Source organism: Megalops cyprinoides, chromosome 3 (assembly GCF_013368585.1).
Source record: "Megalops cyprinoides isolate fMegCyp1 chromosome 3, fMegCyp1.pri, whole genome shotgun sequence".
NCBI classification, from domain to species: Eukaryota; Metazoa; Chordata; class Actinopteri; order Elopiformes; family Megalopidae; genus Megalops; species Megalops cyprinoides.
In genome coordinates, this window is record NC_050585.1 from 22544035 (window position 1) to 22566351 (window position 22317).

The 22317-nt window shown below is 49.9% G+C and overlaps 3 protein-coding genes across 3 annotated transcripts in view; all 3 read right to left on the reverse strand.

Moving 5' to 3' along the window:
- Window positions 1-1290: 1290 nt before the first annotated feature.
- Window positions 1291-3806, reverse strand: LOC118774419 (probable tubulin polyglutamylase TTLL9). The gene is made up of 2 exons (XM_036523765.1): window positions 3792-3806; window positions 1291-2586 (listed from the first exon to the last, which is right to left on the reverse strand). The coding sequence occupies exons 1-2, from the start codon at window positions 3804-3806 to the stop codon at window positions 1291-1293; spliced, it is 1311 nt and encodes a 436-aa protein (XP_036379658.1).
- A 934-nt stretch (window positions 3807-4740) lies between these two features.
- Window positions 4741-7989, reverse strand: LOC118775619 (transmembrane protein 88-like). The gene is made up of 3 exons (XM_036525625.1): window positions 7569-7989; window positions 5484-5927; window positions 4741-5022 (listed from the first exon to the last, which is right to left on the reverse strand). Exons 2-3 carry the CDS (start codon window positions 5919-5921, stop codon window positions 4741-4743), a joined length of 720 nt encoding a protein of 239 aa, XP_036381518.1. The 5' UTR covers window positions 5922-5927; window positions 7569-7989.
- Window positions 7990-11449: 3460 nt separating this feature from the next.
- LOC118774704 (lysine-specific demethylase 6B-like) overlaps window positions 11450-22317 on the reverse strand; it is a 42107-nt gene continuing 31239 nt past the window's right edge. The window contains exons 5-25 of the mRNA XM_036524144.1: window positions 22242-22317; window positions 21929-22024; window positions 21610-21823; window positions 21437-21511; window positions 21110-21277; window positions 20624-20815; window positions 20047-20388; window positions 17807-19490; window positions 16885-17725; window positions 16613-16739; window positions 16333-16438; window positions 15844-16049; window positions 15646-15755; window positions 15362-15430; window positions 14949-15097; window positions 14557-14671; window positions 13990-14177; window positions 13540-13681; window positions 13291-13417; window positions 12696-12866; window positions 11450-12233 (exon numbers count right to left, since the gene is read on the reverse strand). The exon at window positions 22242-22317 is cut by the window's right edge and continues 48 nt beyond it. Coding sequence (XP_036380037.1) covers window positions 12210-12233; window positions 12696-12866; window positions 13291-13417; window positions 13540-13681; window positions 13990-14177; window positions 14557-14671; window positions 14949-15097; window positions 15362-15430; window positions 15646-15755; window positions 15844-16049; window positions 16333-16438; window positions 16613-16739; window positions 16885-17725; window positions 17807-19490; window positions 20047-20388; window positions 20624-20815; window positions 21110-21277; window positions 21437-21511; window positions 21610-21823; window positions 21929-22024; window positions 22242-22317 — 5222 coding nt within the window. The 3' untranslated portion in view covers window positions 11450-12209. The remainder of the gene's footprint in view (window positions 12234-12695; window positions 12867-13290; window positions 13418-13539; window positions 13682-13989; window positions 14178-14556; window positions 14672-14948; window positions 15098-15361; window positions 15431-15645; window positions 15756-15843; window positions 16050-16332; window positions 16439-16612; window positions 16740-16884; window positions 17726-17806; window positions 19491-20046; window positions 20389-20623; window positions 20816-21109; window positions 21278-21436; window positions 21512-21609; window positions 21824-21928; window positions 22025-22241) is intronic.

Sequence of the window (22317 nt, forward strand, 5' to 3'; positions counted from 1 at the left end):
ATAGACAGAATAGATAGAATAGCTAGACTGTCCTGATTTGTAAACCTCAGTCATTTCAACCCATCAATTTTAAGTCTGGAACATCATTTTAATATCCTAACAATACTATTAATGCATTATAGACCCACAGTATTGTTCATATAAATTGAATGGCTGATCTATTACCTTACTTTTAAGTGCACTGAGAGCTGGATTTGGACTGGACCCTGGAAAGAAGCTGGCCAACCCATCACTTCTCACAAAAAATGAGCAAAAAGGAGCAAACTTACAAAACACAATTACTTATTTTAGAATTTACAAACAAAAGAACTAGCCAGAGCTGCAGAAAAAGTGTGCTCCTAGCAGCAAGCACACATCTGTATTCAACAAGCCTCTGATTGGGCAAGTGTGGTTCATTAACCAATGGCTGACCAATGGTTGACAGACAAAGACAATAACAATTAAACAATTAACAATTAACCTATTTGGAATGACACAGATGAAAAAAATATCTACCTGCTGTTGGATTTGAGCGGGATAGGAGACAGAGAGGGCCCTTAAACATTTAACATTTTGACAATTCACACAAACAGTACAACTTTGGGGAACAGGCGAACATTCTCCTTCACAGACTTCATGTTGGCTAGTAGCTCAGGCTACTTGAATAATGCAAATGAGTGCATATTGGCATTTTGGCCTAAGAGGCAAAAAAATCTATACTTTTACTGCAGATCATCAATAGTATTCTGGTTACTGCCTTAATAAGTGATGTCTTATCTTTGATTATGTATTCTTGAGAAGTCTAGTGCCCTATTCCTGTAGAGCCAAAGATTCACTCTTTCCCACTCCCCTTCTCTAGCTCTCAAGGAACTCTCCCAATAAATAATTTCTGTCTGTTTTAGTGTGACATTTATGTTTTGTACATAGTGTGCTGAAGCATAAAGTAAACTAATAATGTGAATAACTGCATGTTCTGAACCCAGTAGGTATAGCTGCTGAATACTAGACCCTCAGTTCTGAAAAAGACGACATTGGACCTGGTGTAAAAGCTCTGGCTATATATTTGCTCCCTTTGTGTTTTAATTACACACACAGTGACTGCTTTAGAATTTTATGTGGGAAAGTTTTCATTCTTTGTAGTATTTTTTTGAACAGTGCAAACAAACCAAAAGAGAGCGTAAAATCAAAGTCAGATTTATTCCACAGAGAAGAAAAAAAACAGAGGTCATGACCTCTGGGTCCTCAGAGGTAGGAACGACCCTGCCCTTACCCAGACTTGGCTGTCTCTGGCTTCCTGGACCAGCCGTGACCTCATGTTGCCCTCTGACCTGAGAAGGGCTTGAGGAGCTGTCGGAGTTGGTTCTTCCTGTTGTTGAAGCAGCCCAGGTGGGTGTTGGCCTTGGCTGTGCAGAGGGAGCTGCCCAGTGTCTCCGAGTCGACGCCCTCCAGCCAGACGGGGCCGTCGTTCCACATGAGATCGAAGCCCCCAACCTGCTTCTCACGCCCCGTCAGCCGGCCCTCCATGTCCACCACGTGCAGGGTGTCCTCCAGCAGCCGGTACTTCAGCTCGTAGTCCTCCTGGCTGGTGGCGGTGAGGGAGGGCGAGGCGTTCACCTCGATCAGCCATGGCTTCAGCTCAGCGTCCAGGATGATGTCGTAGCCGTAGAGCTCGAAGCAGCGCTTGTCGTTGATGATGACCTTGTGCACGCTCAGCAGGCTGCGGATGAAGATGTTGTCGACCTCCTGGAAGAGCACGTCCACCGCCGGCTCGCCGTGCCGTGCCGTTAGGTAGCGCCGCAGCTGCTGCATCTGCCACTTGCAGCCCCTCTCGCGGTCGTAGTCGGGCGCCGTCCGCTGCACCGCCACGTTGGTGAGGTGCACGTACTGGTCGCCGATGCTGCTGAGGGAGAAGCGCGTGCTGGAGAAGCGAGCGAAGCCGTCGCGGTACAGCCACGCCCTCAGCGGCGCGTAGGATGTGACCAGCACGTACACCCGCAGGTCGAACTTCCTCCCGTTGATCAGGTAGGGGTTCTCGATGTAGTGCTGCACCACGTAGCTCTCCACCTGCGCCTCGTCGCGGGGATCCTCGGCGCGGCTCCTGCTCCGCTTCCAGTCCATGATGTCCTTGAGCTTGCGGAACAGGAAGATCCCCTTCCCCTGCGAGCGTGCCGCCGGCTTCATGATCCAGGTGCTCCCCGGGTTGCGCTTGTACTCCTCCACGAACAGGTGGTACTCGCACGGCAGGTCGAAGGTGCAGGGGAAGAAGTCGCACCTGGTGGCCTCCTGCGGGCCCAGCTCCCGCTCCAAGAGCTTGCGGTACCTCTTGAGGTTCTTCACCATGAGGTTCTTGCGGGTCAGCTCGTAGTGGTTGCCAAAGTGGCATATCCGCACATGGTCCTCCAGGGACGAGTGGCCGTAGTTGTCCCGCATCCAGCTCACTTCGCACCAGTGGAAGTCCCACTCCTCCTCCTTCACCTCCAGCCAGCCAGGCCTCTGCTTCAGCACGTCCTGGATGGTCTTCATGGGGCCGCACTTGTACCTCACATAGCTCCTCCCCTCCGCTTCTCGCTTCCTCTGATTGCCGTAGGGGCCCTTGTATCCTAGAATCTGTTAAAATGGTCAGTTGCTTAAGGTAAATCACCTCGCTCTCCCAGCTGTGTAAAATATAGCTTGCTGACTTCAGATGGCTATGAGGTCAGAATAGATAACTGGCTATCTGAACAATACTGAATGTAGCTAGTTATCTGGCACAGTAAAAAATAATGTAGTGAGAGAAAGAATTTATGACATAAACAAAAGCACTGGCTGGTAGTGCTTTGGTATTTATGTGGATCACTGAATGAGAAACATTATAAGGTATTTCTTTAAAATAAAAGCAATTTCATACAAAATTCACGAAGTAGCTAAGCTCGTTTGTACACTGAAACTGTGGATTGATATCCTTAATGATAATTTACCCTTGTATTGATTTTGTAAACCTTTTTGTCTTTTTAAATAAAATGTCTAATTACAACTTAATAAATAAAAATAAACATTTAGAGTTAGGTAACCTAAACAAAAGTGAATACAAAACACTTAAGATCGCTCTTTACAGCAATGGCAGGACTCCGTTCTGTCCTTAAATACAAGATTTATGTACCCCACATAATTTCTTTTCATAAAACGAAATTATGTAAATAGCTTTTGTATACATTACACTTTTGAAACCATTTTTTGGGGAAATGTTTCGGTATTCACCTCGAGATTAAAGTCTAAATATTTCGAGAAAGAAAGACGAATCAATATTCGACGTCAAAATCGAATTCTGGAGGACGCATCGTTAAGGTGGATAGCTAGCTGACTTGTTTGCGCTCCTGAATGCACCACCAATGTCAAGGAGCCCAACACATTGTAACTAGTTAGTTGTATTAACGCTAAGATATTCTATTAATTGAAATTATTTAAGTTAACCACAGGCCAAGCTCATGTAAACTCATATTTTTCACTCTCCGAAGGTGAATGCACAGTCCCTGCCTTGGCTATGAATGTGGAGACGACTGCAGGTGTTGCATCTAATCACTTAGAACCTTTCACCCCTTCGACTTTTTGCTGAATAGACTTTTCTCGATATATTCCGACTTTAATCTGGACATGCTTACAAGAAAAAAATCTCACTGTGGTCCTAATACGCTTTCGTAGTAACCAATCTCAAGTCTGTGTTAGATATTTTTTCTGCAGCGCGATATAAAAAATGACATTGAAACGCATGCGATACTTGACAGCACGAACAGGATCTTAAAGTGTGATTTAAGATGTCATTACTTGAACGTTACCTTATATTTTGACATCTTCTTATATTAGCTCCAGCCCCTTGCTTCTTAAATTCCTATGATATGCGGTACGGTATGATATGGTGTCACGTATACACCGTAGATTTTGCAGTGAGTAAGACCGCAGGTGTCACCAGACTTTTCTGTGAAGTGCAAACGGGAATAATAAGTGCTTTTACCGATTGTCACGTTTCCATTCTCCTATGATGTCAAGGGAACGACTGTTCTACAGTGAGCTGCGTAGCCCAGATAGGAGACGTAAGTAGTGGCGTCTATGTTCTAAGTTCTACTGCGTTTCTGCATTTAGACACGAGGAAGCATTTACAGTGCCAATGTGTTCTGTGTATCTGTAAAGTTAGACATGTCTTTATCTACTAGGTTCAACAGACGATCCTGGGTGGGAAGTAGTACAATATCGCCCTCTTGTGTCTACTAAAAATTCTACTGAAAACTCCGCATTGACTGAGAACACTGACACAGCTTGTACATTGCGGAGAACCAAAATAGTCACACTCCATTCCTACAAAAATTCTAAAATTCTTTGTAAACTTGAACAACTTAATTTAATATCTGTCTCTGGAAATGAGGGAAATATATGCTAATGCATGTATAATAATGTAGCCAAAGATTTTATTTTTATCTTGACAAATTGACAAAAATGTGGATAAAGCCTTTCCCATGGCTGTGATTACCCCCCATGAAAGACTAATGACATGGGCACTAAGCATAAATTTTTAACATTTTTATTAAAAGACACAAAACATATACAAAACTGGCAGAAGTATATCAATGCACATATTGATAATAAAGGGATATAAAATTGCAGCATGTTGTGTGTTTCTGTGAGATAGTTGCATCACATCTCTCATTCCAGGGATTCCACTCAGAAGCAGAACCAGCCGAGAAACTCCTCCATAACCACCCCCCAACACCTCAACACCCACACGTACTCTCACACCCAAACGCTGCCCTTTCCCCTGCTTTCTGCTGCCCCCTGCTGGCTGCAGCAGCCTGTGAGCCCTTGGTGCTGTGAGGCGGGTAGGTTCTTGTAGACGGCGCGGCTGTAGGGAATGAAGCACAGGCTGAGCTGCAGGTGCCGGGCGAGGCGGCAGTAGGCGGCCAGTGCCAGCACCAGCAGGGGGGCCACCAGCAGGAACCCCACCACCAGCAGGGCCACGCACCCCGCGTCTCCCAGCAGGTCCGAGCACAGCTCCGCCGTCCCTTGGGGGCGCACCTGGGGAGGGGCGGGTAGTCGCAGTTCAATGTTTTGCTGTGCGGTGGTACACTCTCAGCTGAGGTTTGGGAGGGGAGAGCAGTATACTAACATTCCTGCATTCCTGACTCTGTGTGTGGGTGTCAGTGGGTGTGTGTGTGTGTGTGTGTGTGTGTGTGTGATGAGAGTAGGGTAGGTCGGGGGAGTGGGTGTGATATATGTCTTGGGGGATGTTGTGTAGGTGGATGGACACAAAACAGATACGGTGCAGGAATGCCTGAGTGAATCACACAGACAGCCGTTCTCTCTCTCTCTCTCTTTCTCTTTCTCATACACACTCAAACACACATACTCAATGTCTCTCTCTTTCTCTCTCACACACACACACACACACACACACACACTCACTCACAGTGTCTCTGTCTCTTTCTCTTTCTCTCTCTCACACACACACACACACACAGTTGCGTGCCCCTGCTTACCGTAGAGTGGCACAGGAAGCCGAACACCACCATGACGATAGCAGGGGTGAGGATGAGGCCGAAGACTGCGCCCGCCAGGGCCAGGTTGACGGCGGCGATGAATATGTTCTGTGTGGTGACCAGCACTGAGCAGGCCCAGCAGTCCAGCGTCCCCCGCAGCTCTGGGGCAGGCACGCCGGCCGCTGCAGAGTACGGGGGTGGCACCACCACGCCCTGCCCCCCCGCCGGGGTCCCTGGGGCCGTGGAGCTTACCGAGTTGGTGTGCTGGAGCTGGGTGTGGCTTGGGGTGTGACTCGGGGTGTGGCGGGCCGCCTCGTTCTCCTCCAGGTCTAAGGGCTGGATCTGAGACACATCCCTTTCCATGGTTCCGCTCCTTTCAATGGCCACAACCCTTTCCAAGGTCCCTCCCCTTTCCAGGGTCCCGCCCCTGCTGCTCATCCTACACTGGAGGGGGATGAAGTGTTCTCAGTAAAGATTTCTTTATGATGCCCTTCATGCCCTTTACTTCATGCCCTGTCCAATGTGAAAAATAATATGTGGAGATCCACATATTAATCCAGGGATAACTGCCCATTTCAGTTAAACCCATGGTTCGCATTTTGTTGGCTCTGTCATATATGCATCAGTAGTCACTTTTAATGGCAAAAAGTTGAAGACATGAATGTATGAATATTAGAATTTGATTATACTGTAGTGAAGCTTAAGTATACTTTTATGTATATTTATGCATTACACACTTTCATACATGCAATTTAATGCACAGATTGTGGAAAACGTTTTATAATGTATTCTATTTTTTCTCACGTACATCTCAGTATGTAGTCTAGTTGAAACAGATGTACCTGTCATATTACTTTGGAGAGTGTTAAAAATATAGACAGAGTGGAGCACTGTCTGTATAAACAGAGAAAGTGTGTGGTGTAAAATAACTATTTTAAGTCACATTGTATCAGACAAACAACTTCGAGAGCCAGGAAATGCCCCCCCCCACCCTGGCCTGACTGACAGACAGACAGAACAATGGGGAGGAAGTGAGCCGCAGGAAATGACAGCTCTCTGACCCGCAACCTTTTTCTTCCTGTGGTGACAGTGCCCCATAGGGAACATAGTACCCCAAGATCAGCACCACGTCTTGTGCACCTTCCCCAGACCCCAAAAGGACTGCTACCCTCTGTTGCCGAACTGAGCTACCGTTGGAATGAAACACTCTAAGGCACAAAAGGTGGAGGTGATTTAGATGACATGATATAGTGCAGCTGACATGGATTGGACTCATTTGTAGAACTGCGCTAATTCGTTAAATTTATGGATTACATTTCAGTGCTACAGCTGGGATTATAATATACATCCTCTCACTGGCACAAATCACTAACCACTAGCCAACAGAGTTAACCTGCAACTGTAATGCTAAGCAGCTAGGATGTTTTATGCTGAGGATTATTAGGAGGGAGCTCTGGCACTTATGACATCACTCAACCAACTGCCACAGGGGCAAAGGGAAAACCATTTGTGATATCACATGATCAACTGGTGCAGGGGCAGAGGAGACCTACTTCTGACATCACAAATCCCAAAACATGAGACCCCGCCCACTTTGCTATGCTGTGTACTGGAGGGTCCAAATGGTGCCAAGTAACTTTGCAGATCTGCTTCCTTCTCCTCCTCCCACTGAACAAATTGTAGCAATCAAATGCACGTGTCTAGGGTGCACTGTTTCTGTACGGAAATGTTCAGAAAATTGCATCAAAGAATTCTGAGGTTTCCCTTATATTAACAATAAACCCGACAAGCACCCTTACCAAACTGACAGACTTAGAGCACGTGATGGTTGTTTGAATAATATTTATCACAACGCATGAGTCATATTGTGTCTAATTCTATGAAACATGCATGTTTTTCTGGTGTCTGTGGGAAAATGAGCAAAAATGCAACAATATCCTGCAAATCTCAGCCTTGGCCTGACTATGCCAGGAGTTCTGGTAAAAATGTGTTTGTTAAATGTGCTAAAGTAAGGAGTTAAAGATGACAGAGCACGTGTTGCAGGTGTACAAGTCCCATACGAAGAGGCAGAGGTGTTTAACTCACGTGGTGTGGAGAGGCTGTGCTTTGTCTCACTCTCCCTCTTTCTTGATCTTGCGCCTCTTCCTCCTCCAGCCCCAGCTCACTCTCCCGCGTCTCCGTTTGCCCGGCGAGGTGATCGGCTGCGCTCCGCTGCCTCCTTTCAGGAACCCTGAGGGCAACGTGAGCTCACTCTGACGAGGGGCAGCGAAAGCTCAGATCCTTGTGATGTTTTTAATTCTCCAGACGTTTTCATCCACTTTGATTTTTCGAGGTGCTTTTGCAATTTGCTTCTTCCTGGTGCAGAACTTTGGAAAGTTTTGGTGCTCAGGAGTGATTGCCCAGGAGTAAGTGGGCTGTGTTCTGCTCCTCTGCACTGTGGTCTGGGATGAGGCAGTGACTCAGTCTCTCTCTCTCCCTTTCTCCCTCTCCCCTACCTCTCCCTCCTTCTCTCTCTTTTTCCCTCTCTCTCACCCTAGCTCCCTCTCTCTCACCCTACCTCTCTCTCTCTCTCTATCTCTCTCCTTCCTTCCTCCACAATGTCCAGCTCCTCTGTGCTTCCTCCTCCCTTTTCTCTCCCCTTCTCTCTCTTCTGGGTTGGTGTATGTGTGTGTGTGTGAGCAGGGGGTAGAGTGTTTATTTAAGCAGAGGTAGGGTGGAGGCAGGAAGAGAATCCTGAATTTGTGGGCCCCCTGCTGTCCCCGCCCCTTCCACCCCTCCTCTCACAATGTCCTTCAGTGCCTTTTAAAAAAAATGTGAAAACAAGTGGGGGCTGAGACCGGTGACAGGGAGAGAGGTGTGGGAAACCTGCGGAGCCGAACGAGGGCTCCGATCTGAGACGGGGAGCGTGATGTGGGAAATCTGTGGAATGTCATATTGTCATGACCCTTCCCTCTGGGCGCAAGGGACTGCCAGGGTTTCGGCTGCGATAATGAGAGTGATTTAAACCACTGTGTTTTTATAGCATGTCTCTGACCAAATACAATAGAGTCATTTTTAAGTTACTGTAATTGCCTCAGTTATGTTCAATGTTAATCTTCTCCTGGTTGTTCCTTTAGATCAAATCTGCAGCTCAAACCCTGGTGGTGGATTTGTCAGGATTCTTACACAGTGAGATATCGGAAGGACTGAGAAATTTGGTAATAAACACATTTTATGGGTAGACTTTTCCTTTTATAATCTCAGAGTCCTGCTTGGTGCGATAATTTTACATTTACATTTATTCATTTAGCAGACGCTTTTATCCAAAGCGACTTACATAGGCTACAGTTCTTTACAATGTTATCCATTTATACAGCTGGATATTTACTGTAATGGTACATTAGTGTTAGTGTTCAGATGTTTGCATCAGATAGAAGATGACAGGATATGTGAGTATGTGGAAAGCTACGTCCCTGAGGAGAGGCAGAGAGAGCAGTGTGTGATGAGTGAGAGAGAGGACTGTGTTACAGTCTGGAAGGGCACCCAGTCAGCACACCGGTTCTGTGTAATCTTTGACCCCTGTCCTGTGGCTGAGAATGAAAAGTGGGAACGGGAGGTGAGGTGGGGCTCTTTCTCTCCATCTCTGAGGATGCAATCAGTACTCAAAGAGGCTGAATGATAACACACAGAGTGTATGTTTTTTATTATGAAACTTTACTGGCTTTTCTGAGCTCTGTACGTTCCTTAAGAGTAACTGGCACAGGCAGGTACGCGCTCACTGCTGAAGCGTACATTCTAGTGATGAATATGCACAGATATGATGGTAGGCCACGGTATATCATCTGGACTGCTGTGGGAGGAAGTGGCTGGGATCACAGAGGGCGTACAGAATGTTTAAGGTGGATAATGAGTGGGCAGACAGAGACATCTGACGGGGGGATGACTGCGAGAGGGAGGGAGGGGGAGGGAGGAGGAACGCGAACGTGAGCTGGGCCTTCGCTGAAGAAAAGCAGGACAGCAGGGAAGGAGAGCTGGAGAGGAGGGGGGGCTGGGGAGGAGGTGATAAGGGAAGGACCAGGTTTTAAGCTCAAAGGGAGGCCATGTGTTAATCACCACCTTCTTCAGATGTTTTCCCTCCGTTTGAGGGAAGGGCTGTCTTCTGTCACCTAAGCCTCCTCTGAGCATCGTCATGTTCCACCCCATTGCAGGGGAGAGGGAGAATATTTTGGGGTGGGGGTGGGGAGGGAGAACAGAGGACAGAAGCTCGGGGGGAGGGGTGGAGAGATGGAGTGAGGGAAAGGGAAGATGGAGGGACATTGACCCTTGCAACATGTGGCAACAATTCCAGGAAAAACTGAGGTTTTATGACATGACATTATTAATAAATTATGAAAAATACTGCATAAGTATCCCCCCTCCCAAATGCCATTTAAAATATTGTGAATATATAACATGAAGAACATGATCTTACAGCATAGGCGAATTAATGACATACCTGCCATTTTGTCATCTTTGGCCTGGGGTCTTACAGTGCAGGTGTACCAATAGTGAGCAGAGGAGGCCAGGCAGGGAATCGGAGACACTCCTGCAGCCAGTTACTCTCAGTGTTAGAGGAGGACATTTCTGAGCAGCAGGAAAATGATACTGTCAGCTGTCACTACAGATGTTAGCTTAGCGCTGGCTTCCTCAGCTCCTCTGAGATTGAAACTGAGCTGAGCGCCCCTCTTCCTGTCCTTGGAACCAGGATATCCTGTCAGCCTGGCCAGCCTCTGCTGGACTGCTCTTTCTCTGCGTTCTCATCCTCCAACCCCACAAATCACAGATAAAACCACGGAATGTGCTGGACTGATAAAGAGACTAAAACACTGGAGTCAAATACTGACATGATTTAAAGTCAGAAAAGAACATACATATACAAAAAACTGGCATGCCAGCAATATCACTCACTCACTCACTCACTCACTCACTCACTCACTCACTCACTCACTCACTCACTCACTCACTCACTCACTCACTCACTCACTCACTCACTCACTCACACATACACACACACTCATGCACATACACAGTGTGTATGAGAATGACGCCTCCAAAAATGGAAATTCTAAACTTATCAAAATTTATTATTATGAGTAATAGTCATAATAATGTCACACAAAGTCACAAAGTGTTTAAGACATGTCTGGCTCAGGTTTTCCAAGTGAATTATCTAAACAGAAATCAAGAGGAGAAAAGAATTTAACCTAAAGCAAAATAGAATTTTTGACTTTTAAAAAGGAAAGAGAAAAAATTAGCCCCATCACTTAAAACATATTAAAGTATTCATAATGATAATACCAATAATCATAAATGTCACAATTTCAGTATTTTGGCAAAAGACTGAAACAAACCCACAATTTCCTGTGTTTTCCTCTATGTGATACAGTACAAAGACAGGATTCTAGTCATTCAGGTACACTGGCTCTGTTCTAAGCACCACCCAGCAGGGTAAAGTCAGATATTTATACCTATAAATGATTTATATATAATCAGACGGTGAGGGGAGATCAGCACCAATAAAACACTCTTGTATCTTTCCTTCTGATATGACACTGAATAATACTATAGAAAAACCTTCAACATTTCTGTTATCCCCAATAAAAAAACAACCATCAACATCCAAAAACAAATGAAGAAAAAAATAATATATATACTGTATATAAATATGCAATTTACAACTTAAAAACAGAAAAAGAGGAACATATCCATGAGCAAAAATGAGAGGTAAAATGTCAATTTCACTAATAATAATAATAATAATATGACAAAAGTGAACACACCCAAAATGATTCCCAACAGAGTATACTACAAAAACAAAATGTTGCTTTCAAGTGAAAAATGATCCTGTGTTCTGGAAGAGAACGACTACAACACAAGATTCTGGAATATGAAGGAAACCAATGCAGTCTTCTGAAAACCCGTATGTTCTCAAGTTTTTCTTACACATAATGCTCTAGAAAAAAAACATCCGCACCCCTATAATTAGTATTTTCATTAATACGTTTCAAGGCCAATGTGGTATACATTTAGGCTGTTTATATTCACAAAAATTACAATAAAATAAATAAAAACAGCACCTCATGAAAAATACAAACAGCATTTACAAATTTCAGTTTTTTCTCCAGCAAAGAAAAACAAAAAACACGCCACCAAAACCAACCCTCTCAGCCAATGGTGTAATTCCCATGCCGTTACCATAACAACGTACTATGACCTTGGTCCATAGGCTAGAATTACTAGATTCTACTTGATTACTTGGTCACAAGTTATATTTGGTTTGGATGGAAACGTCCCTAATATGGCATCCTGATATTATAAATTACAGCAGCTTCCATCTCAGTCAAGCTATAAAAACAGTCTTTAGCCTTCTGAATTTCAGTAAAGGCTGTTTTCATGTTGTCCAGTACAGCTCTTGCATACAGTTGATCAGCGCTTTAAAACAGTAAATCCATTCTAGTCATTCTATTCCTGTGGACAAGTTCCTCAGTCAGCTAATATGTAGCTGGTAGAGAAGGAAGACAACAGTAAATTGGCGTTTAATTGGCTGATATGGTATTGTATTGTAAACAATTTTGAGTAAACAGTTTTGATTGGCTGCTCAGCAAGTATAAGCAGTAGTATTACAAAACAGTGGACAGGAAGGATGTGTCGAGCCAGCGTGCCGGCGCTTTGGTTACGGCCGGGAGGCGAGGGGGAGGGGGAGGCTTCTCACCGTGAGCTGGGGGGCGGAGCCTACAAGACAGACAGAAAAGGGGGTGGGGATGCACAGGGATGTCAAAGGTGAGTATTATTCTATAAATTCAGAGGAAATTGCTCATTTACAGCAGAGGAACAAACACACCTAAACACAATATTCTGCCTGATGTATTAATACCTGCATCACGTGTGCACGAGAGTGTATCTGTGTGTGTGTTACCAGGGTGAAGGTGTCATAGGTGTGTGTGTTTTCATGGTGAAGGTGTCGTAGGTGTGTGTAGTACATGCGTGTGTATTACCAGGGTGAAGGTGTCGTAGGTGTGTGTGTTATCAGGGTGAAGGTGTCGGGGGTTGTGTGTATTACCAGGGTGAAGGTGTCGTAGGTGTGTGTGTGTTATCAGGGTGAAGGTGTCGGGGGTTGTGTGTATTACCAGGGTGAAGGTGTCGTAGGTGTGTGTGTGTTATCAGGGTGAAGGTGTCGGGGGTTGTGTGTAATACCAGGGTGAAGGTGTCGTAGATGTGCATCAGCTCCTCCATGCGGTACTGCTCAAGTACCACCACGCCAGACAGGTTTCGGCTGCGCAGACGTGCGCAGTCCTCGCAGTGTACCACGTATGTCTTCCTGCTGCCGTTCTCACTTGTCACGAACAGCAGGTTGAACACCTCTACCTGCAATCAGACCCCACCCACTTAGAACAGACACTGTGCCTGCTGAGAATGTAGACCACACCCACTTAGAACAGAGACCGTGCCTGCTGAGGACAGAGGCCACGCCAACTTAGAACAGAGACCACGCTCGTCCATTTCCCCTCAGAGTGACACCTTAACAGCACAGGCACCTGTTGGGAGCCAGAGGAGGGCCTTGAAACAGCCAGGGAAGGTCTTAAAAGGGAGAGTGAGAGTGTCATAAATGGGGGAAGGAGAGGATCTTAAAGGGGCGAGTTAGAGTGTCTTACAGGGGCAAATGAGAGAGTCTTAAAGGGGAGAGTGAGAGGGCCTTAAAGGGGCGACCGAAAGGGTCTTAAAGAGGCGAGTGAGAAGGTCTTAAAGGGGCGAATGAGAGGATCTTAAACGAGTGGGGAACTGCACTCACATCACACTCGTTGCAGTAGTAGGCCGGCTCGTCCTTCACACGGCTTTGGTAAGAGATCTTCTTCCCGGCTGCCACGAGCTGGTCCCTCAAAACCTGTATATGTTTGATGGACTGCAGGAGACAGTGCCTAAGAGAGAGCAGAACAAATACAGAGAGGAAGAGGAAGAGAGAGAGAGAGAGAGAGAGAGAATAGTTAGCTTTTCAGCATTAAAACCCACTCACGCTCTACACACACATGCACTCACTCACTTGATCATCTTGTATGTGTCGGGGTCGCTGATCTTGATGGTGCGAGCCACGTTCCAGGACACGTGGATCATAGGGACGATGGACTTGACCTTCTTGACCTCGTTCCACTCAAAGCGCTCCAGAGCCAGCTGGTACTGATAGGCTGTGGGGAAACCGAAATTCATCTATCAATCAGTGCTTGATTAACTGCACCGCAGGGAAACCAGAATCCAATCCATCCATCAGAGTTTGATTAACTGCACTGCAGGGGAAACCACAGACTCCACTCAGCATTGTTTGATTTGCTGTACTATGAAGCAAATGTAATCATCCTCACACATTGAAAAGCCTCTCTTTATACATCAAGACAATCTTGCTGTCTAAACTGTTCAGCATGCTTCAATTTGCAGCTGTGGAGCTGGCTGCCATTTTGCTGCTGCAGCGCCCCCTGCTGGCCCCGGTGTGACTCACAGTTGAGTGGCCCCACGTTCCAGGCGATGTTGTTGCACCAGCCCACAGCCTGGACCCAGTGCACTGTGCCAGCATTGATCCACACCAGGTCCCCCGGCCGCTGGAGGAAGCGGTACACAGGGATGTTGGACCGGTATAGATCCTCCAGAACCGGCCACCAGGAGCCTGTGAGGTAGTCCACCCCGTGCCTGAGGCAGAGACACACCACACATTTTATCATTAGCTTTTCAGACAGCTTGATATTTACTGAGGCAATGAGGCTGGTAGCTGGTACCTGATCCCCTGTGGAGATTCAAATCCCCATCCTCCCGGCCGTGTGATTCCCTGCCCATCTCTGCCTCAGTTTGCCATCCTGTGACATTTAGCACTGAATCTTTCTGTACTCTACACGCTCACACTTGTGTGGGGGCAGGCAAAGGAGAAGAAATGCTATGTATTTCTGCAATTACTAAATTATTCAGCATAAACAATAAATTTATTTTCTGTTACAAATACACGACGTGTCACTAAACCCAGTTAAAGGCTGTAAGCACAGCCAGCTGCCACATTGAGACGCCATTGGCTCACCTCTCACAGAAGTTGCTGATGGCCTCCCAGTAGTTCTCATGCACGGCAAACCACTCGCAGTCTCCGGGACCGATGTTGATGTTCACAGAACAGAAGTTATTGTTCTCCTGGTGACCTGTGGCACAGAGGCAACATGGACAGTTAAGCTCAGGGAGTCAAACAAAGCCAGCTAACACAGAGAGTCATGCATGCAGTCAACTAACACAGAGAGTCACACACACAGAGTTGCGCACCCCGGCCCCCCCCACACAAGCACAAACATACATGCAAGCACACACACACACGTACGCGCACACACATGCATGTGCACACATGCATGCAAGCACACACACGCACACACACGCACATACACACAAACAGGCACGCACACACACACTCACACATACACACACCTGGCGTTCGGCTGCCTGGGACCTTCATGTAGAGCTGCACAGTGTTCATGCCCAGGATGGTGTGGCCCACGTGACTCAGCATATTTCCGCTGGACGACACGCGCATGAAGGCAGGCAGCTTCAGCAGCTCCTGCAGCTGTGGCTTCCACCTGCAGGGGGCGACCACTCACACCTTCACCCACCTTTTCAGGGGTAAACACGCAGGTCTACACAGTGCTCAGAACAGATGCCTCCTCCTCTGGTGGGATGGCACACAAATGCAATGCCAAGAGTGGCCAGCAGGTATCAGAACCTGCACAGTAAAACAACTATGCTGTCTTTAAAGGTCTAGAAGAGAAGAGCTTGGCACAGGGGGACAGAGCTGTCTGTCATTATCACTTTTCTCAGCCAATCAGAGCACTGCTCTGTCTCACCTTTTGGGGTCAGAGAGGTCAATGTTGGTCCCGAACTTGATGATCTTCCCAATCTGTTTCTGCTCCGAGCTGGGAGAGAAAAGGGTCTTTCAGGTGTTTTTAGTACACGGCAGAGGCTTGCATTCAATACCTTGCCTACGCATACAGATACAGTTTTTATTCACATGTGAGCAGTGGGGAGAGAAGCTGCGTAAGAGGAGAGATTTCCAGATGTGTGTGCAGATCTGTACAGGCTAATGAGATGCTCAGGGCAGGACAAGAGGTGGGGCATGATGTGACCCTACCTGGGAGTGCTGGTGGGGGTGGAGTTGGAGGAGACGGTAGTGGCTGCGGTCTCGGGGGGCCGTGCTCGCTCTTCTTCATCATCGTCCTCATCATCGCTGTCCTTTTCCTCCTGTAGGCGCAGACACACGCAGAGTTCAGGGCGCAGTGAGGGAGCAGGTTTGGGTGTACGTTTGGTTGGAGCTGTGGGCAGGACCTACCTGCAGGCTCTCCTGGAAGCTGGAGGCCTGGTACTGGGCATACTTGGCGATGGTGGTGTGGGAGCGGCTGCTCTCGCACGGCCAGGTCTGGGCGGAGCCACTCGGGTCCCAGTTCTCATCAGCCGGCTGCTGCACCTGCGTGCGCACCTCCACCGCGTGCTCCCCGTTGGCCTCCACCAGAGACTTAGTGGAGAACAGGCCTAGGTCTGAGAGAGAGGTCACGTGATCAGGGACTTAGTGGAGAACAGGCCTAGGTCTGAGAGAGAGGTCACGTGATCAGGTACTTAGTGGAGAACAGGCCTAGATCTGAGAGAGAGGTCACGTGATCAGGGACTTAGTGGAGAACAGGCCTAGGTCTGAGAGAGAGGACATGTGATCAGGGACTTAGTGCACACTTCAATATGAAACACAGAACACAACACAGAACAGTGTGTTGAGTATGTGGGTGTGGGATGAGCAGGTGGGCGTGGCAGAGTGCAGAAGACTCACTGAGGCGCAGAGATCCTGCCAGGCCCCTTATGACAGTGACCGCGTTCTTGGGGTTTGTGCAGAACTGCAGCAGCACAGGTGAGAAGGCGTCTCTTTTACTCTCCAGCTGCAGGGAACAAACAGAGAACACAGCACAGAAAGAACAACACAAAGTCAACACAAAGTCAACACAGTCAGCACAGCGGGAGCACAGTCATATTTCTTTAATGCACAACAGGGGGCGTGTGATTGATTGACAGGGGTGAGGGTGGGACAGGGAGACAGTTGGAGCGGGACTTACGTAGATGCTGGGCGTAGGCGGGTTCAGCTTCTCTCGCGGGATGGGCAGCTCTGTGGTCAGGATGGGTTTGACGGAAAACGCAGGAAGCAGGTAAGACTCCCGAAACTTCCCCTGCACCCTCGCCCCCCTGTAACAGTCAGAGAGAAAGAATCACATCTATGTTTCCCCAGCACAACGAGCCTTGTTAACAGCTGCACACACACACTGAGCAGCATCTACAGGTCTCTGCTCTTCCTCACCCTGACTCCACCCCCTCCCTCGCCCTAGCTCACCTGCAGGCTCGGATCACCTCGGCAGCCGTGTTCTTGATGCTGATCTCACCCAGCGGGATCCTCCTCTCCTCTACCTCGGAGGCGATGAAGGTCTCCCGGTTGCTGCTCTCCACCTTGATCAGCCGGATCTTCAGCTCCTTGGGGGGGCCGTCCGACAGGGCCTTCAGCTTCAGGAAGTCGGCCGCGCCCAGGGCGGGGGGCCTGCTGGGTGCACTTGGTGGGGCCGGGGTCGCCGTGGTGGCGGTGCCCAGTTTGCTGATGGGTCGGGCGTCCTGCTCCCCTCCCTCCGCGTCGCCCGCGGGGTGCACGCTCCCCTCCTCCCTTGCCCTGTTCTCCCGGGGTGGTGCGCAGCCATCTGTGTCCCCCGCACGTGCCTTCTCTCTGATTCCCTGGAGGTCCAGGTTCCCCAGCACCTGCCGGCTCCTCTGCTCCTTGTGGGGGTTCTTCTCCTTAGCGTGCGTGCTGCTGCCGGGGCGGGAGGAAGAGGAGGAGGAGGTGGAGGAGGAAGAGCAGAGTGACAGTGCTTCTCTCTTTCCCCTGTCCTTCCTTTCGTCCCTGCTGCCGCTGCCAGCCTGCTTCTGCGTCCTCCTCCTCTCCCTCTCCCTCTCTGCCTGCCGCCCCTCTACCTCCTCTGCCCGCACACGGCAGTCAGCTTCGGCGGGAATGGCGTGTCGCGTCAGGAGGACTTCGCAGCTGCGGCCCAGTTCAGCCAGAGACACCACAGAGATGGAGGGGAGCTTCTGCAGGGAAGCCGCGTCTGTTTTCAGCGGACGTGAGGGAAGAGGGGAGGAGGAGGAGGAGAGAGAGGAAGAGTGCTGCTTTTTCTCTCCTCCTGAGCTGGCTGTCACACTGCTGCCCTTCTCCCCCTCCCCCTGAACGGGAGATCCTGCCTCTTCCTCTTCCAGCTTCTTTTTCTTGATACCCCTGGGAGAAGAGGTGTGAGGGCATAGCTTCAGGTGTGGCTCTGTGGTGATGTGGGTGGGAGAATGGGTGGGGCCAGACACAGGAGGTGTGGTCTGATCCTGCTTGCAGATTTCTGGGCCGAGAGAGAGGGAAGAGGAGTATTTGGTCCCCTGGGGGGTGCTGGGAGGGGGCCGTCCGAAGGGGCCCCCCCGGTAGGTGTATTTTTGACGCTCCATGACAGATGCCAGGGATTTAAACACACTGCTCACACCTGTCTGCTGGAGGTGTGGCCTCTGAGGAGGCGGGGTGTGGTCACACAGTCCTCGCTCTGCCTCCTCTTCCTCCTCCTCCTCCTCTGTTTTGGGCAGGTCGGAACGGCCGTGTAGCTGGGCGGGGCCGCTCAGGTGAGATTTAACAGCCACACCTGGCTTGGCGTCCTGGGGATCAATAAGAAAGGGTAAAAGGGGCGGGGCTGGGGCGGGGCTGCTTGGCATCTCGTCCGCCACACAAACCAAAGGTGCTGGGGAGCCCTGCCGGCTCAGCGTGGGGGGGCTGGCGGGGGGCTCGTCCCTCCTGGGAGGCGAGACCGCAGGGAGGAGCTCTGGTGCCCTTGTGGGGGAGTGGAGAGGATGTGGCAGCCCCTCCCCCTCCTCCATTATGGACACATCCAGCATCTTCATAATGGAGTCCAGACCGGCTGACAGCATGGCAGCCAGCTCGGGGGGCTCCTCCTCGAATGGGGCGTGGTATGACTCGCCACCGTTGCAAACGGCGGTGGAGGGGGCGGTGACATCGCTGCCAGGAGACGAAGTGCTCTTCTCCAATGAGGAGCCAGTCGGGGAGAGTTTGGGGGGCTCCCTCTGGGGAGGGGGTGTGGCTCCTGAGGTATTCTGTGAGGAGGTGCTGTGTGGTGCCCTGCCCCTCTCCCTCTGTCTCTCATGTTTGAATGGCGTCTGGGGGGTGAGGGAGGGTGGCTGGGAGCTGTCCGCGGCTGAGAGGAGGGGGCCAGCAGAGCTGGAGAGAGAGGAAAGGCAGGGCCGTTTCTGCTGTGGCGTCTCCTCATTTTTGCTCTCCCCCCTCCCCATCTCTTCCTTCTCTTCCTCCTTCTCTCCTTCCTCCCCATTCTCTTCTTCTCTCCGTCTCCTGTCCTTAGCCTGCAGGTGTCCCTGTAGCTCAGCATCCAGCTTGTCTAACACCTCCTCCATGTTCTGCTGGGGGCGGAGTCTGGGGTAAGCCGGAATGGGGGAAGGCAGGGGGGACATTGGCGTGGGGAAGGAGCTTGTGGCTGCAGACTGTGATGGGAGGGGTTTGGAGCTCCTGTTGGTGATGACATTTCCCCCTGAGCCTTGAACTCTGGACCCTGGGGTGGAGCTGGAGTTTGGTATGGAGTCAGAGCGCCCCAAGATGGGCTTGAATTGCGGAGGGGGGACTGGCTGGGTTTGCGCCCCCTGCTGGTGGCTTTTGGCAGTTGCAGTGTCTGAGCAGCCTAGGGAGTGAGCTGGGGCCGGAATGCTGGGAGAGACTTCACTGCTATGGACTGGACTGAGCTGGTGGAGGGGCTCCAAGGTGGGGGGGTTGATGGGTCGGGAAGGGGGCGGTGGGTGGCTGGTGTGTTGGGGGGTCCCGGGGCCCCTGGCTTCCCCAAATCTGTGCTGCTGCTTCAGACCCTGAGATTTCAGCCCTGCCCCATAGCAACCAGAATCCTGAAGAAAGAAGGAGACAGTCAGTACAAACACACACACAGTCATTACCCACACACACACACGTACACACACACACTCATTCACATACATACACACTCACACACATACACTCATACAGACACACTCTCTCACACCTCACATGCTCACACACACACCTACGCATACACACACACATACACAATACTCACACTTACTACACAGACACACAAGCACACACACTCACACACACACACACACACACACACACACACACACACACACACACACACTCATTCACATACACATACTCACACACATACACTCATACAGGCACACTCACTCACACCTCACATGCTCACACACACCTACGCATACACACACACATACACAATACTCACACTTACTACACAGACACACAAGCACACACACTCACACACACACACACACACACACACACACTCATTCACATACACATACTCACACACATACACTCATACAGGCACACTCTCTCACACCTCACATGCTCACACACACACATACACACACACGCTCTTCGGTGTACGGGGCTGGGTCTCACCTGGGTGTGCTTGCTCTGTAATCTCCAGCCCTCAGGGGCGGGGCTGTGCTGAGGTACAGTGGGAGAGCAGCGCCCGGGGCGGGGCTGGTGGTGAGTTTGGCTGTAAGGCACGGTATGGTTTGCTGGTGAGGGGGCTGGCCTGGTCCTGCCCCCGTCGGGCCCTCGAGCAGAGGGCCCGTTTCGGACATCACGGCTGTGCTGGAAAGGGTGGGGCAGGCGGGGCGGGGGAGGGGGGGGCCTGGAGGTGTGCCCGCTTCGTCCTGGAGGGAACACTGTAGAGGACCGGGGGGGCGGGGAGACCAGCGAGGGGGGACAGAGGGGGGATCTGTGAGTGTAGGCATGCTGTTAAAAGAAAAGGAGAGATAGACAGAGAGTCATCAATACATATCGGTAATAATGAAATCAGCAGTTATCATCATAATACTATTTCATTTCCACACACAAAATGGTCACAACTCTACAGTTACAAACAATAAACTGTTTGACAGTTACTATCACAGAATAGACCTTGTTAACCTGAAATCAATCTAGTTAATGTCATTCTGTGCAGTTACCAATGCAATGATATTTTAATTACTCTGTGATGGACAGGCGTGTCGACCTGGAACTCTGGGGGAGTATTCTGTCTGTCAGGTGGCATCCAGGACACCCCCCCTTTGTATGGAGGGTTCCATGATCCTGGTGTGGGGGGAGGATAGTGGGAGTGGGGGTGGGGGGGAGGAAGGGGGTGTCCTAGAGGAAAGAATCGCTGCATGCCAGGGTTATGGACCTGGGGAGAGAAGGAGGTGAAAAAGAGGTGACTACTGATTCTGCCCAGCAGGTGGCACTGCAGCTCCAGCAATAAGAACCGGAGGACCTGGATTTCAAGGCTCAGACAAATCTGAATCATTGTGTTATTTGCCTGTGTTATTTACCTACCCATTTACCAAAGCAAAATGTGAAGTATGGACTTGTTCTCTTCCACTAAACCAGGACGCGGCCTGAGTTGCAATGAGTGTGTGTGATGAAGAGTGTGTGTGATGAAGATGCAGCAAAGGGAGCAGGGTCAGAGGTCACAGCTGACCTGCTCAGAGCTGCAGCTCCTCTTCCTCTTATTGGGGTTTGGGCAGTCATCGGTGCGGGGCGGGGCATGGCGTGGGGGAGGGGCCTGCTGGATGATGAACTGTTCTCCAAGGGGGGGTACTGGGCGTTTCAAGGGTCCCCCCATTTTCCCTGGGAATCCCCTGGGCTGCTGGGGGGGCACAAGCACTCTCAATCAAATACAGCAACCTCCGTGTGGAGGAAATGAAACCATGAACCATGAAACCACCTGCCCTTTCTATGGTCAAAGGCCATCTCTGAGGACGGATGACACACATACACACAGAAAAAAACACACCTTAGCATTTACCTGCTGATCGTTATTCCAAACCTCACCCCTAGGGGGTGGGCCATGGGGGCGGGGATATGGATGAGGACTCCCGTACTGGCATGTGGGGGGGGGGAGAGAAAGACGCAGAAGTTAGAGAACACATGGCACGCAGACCTCTCCTTCTGCAGCCCATCCCGCCCCTTCCCTCTTACCCCTCTCTGTGGTGGGTTGGTTCGGGCAGCGGAATGCACTCCTCCTCCTGTGTTGTACTCCTGATGGGGGCGCATGCCGTTCTGGTAGCACCGTTTGACATCATTCGGCTGCGGCCCCTGCTGGTCCCAAGGGCGGGGCTGCCTCTGCTCCCACGGCAACCCCTGTCCAATCACCTTTGCTGGGTCAGGCTTGTCCCCGCCCCGAGCTGGCAGCCTAGAGCAGAGAAGCTTACCTTCAGTTGCATAAAGGTAAACACTCCTTCCCAATTTCATTTGTGGTTAGAGAGCGTGAATACCTCCCTTTGCATAAGAGACTCACCCATTATGATACAGTTTACTGGGATGGTGTGGACCAGTCATGTGGCTGGGAGGCCGCTGGGGGAGGAGCTGAGATTGATTGACAGTGCTAGAGCCCCTGGATGACAGAATGGAAATCACAGACTTACCCCATAGAAGAGAACAGCACCTGCCATTGGCCTGTGTGATCTCTGCAATGTTACTGGTCACTGTGTTCTCAGTCTGTTATGTCATTAGAGCATGGAACTGCTGCAGGGTTGAGGGTGTATGTGGGGAGGAGGGCTGGGGGAGTATAGAGTTTATATCGGGATGGAGAAGGGTGTTGGTGAACTCACCAGGAAGGAGGGGCCCATGCACGCCCCCCTATCGGAGCCCATGGTCCTTGGTTCAATACGTCCAAAGGGGCGGAGT

Coding starts and splice junctions, on each gene's coding strand:
- LOC118775619 (XM_036525625.1), bottom strand. CDS start 5,921: ATGAGCAGCAGGGGCGGGACCCTGGAAAGGGGAGGGACCTTGGAAAGG. Junction 5,023..5,483: donor GCTTCCTGTGCCACTCTACG/GTAAGCAGGGGC, acceptor GCCCCTCCCCAG/GTGCGCCCCCAAGGGACGGC.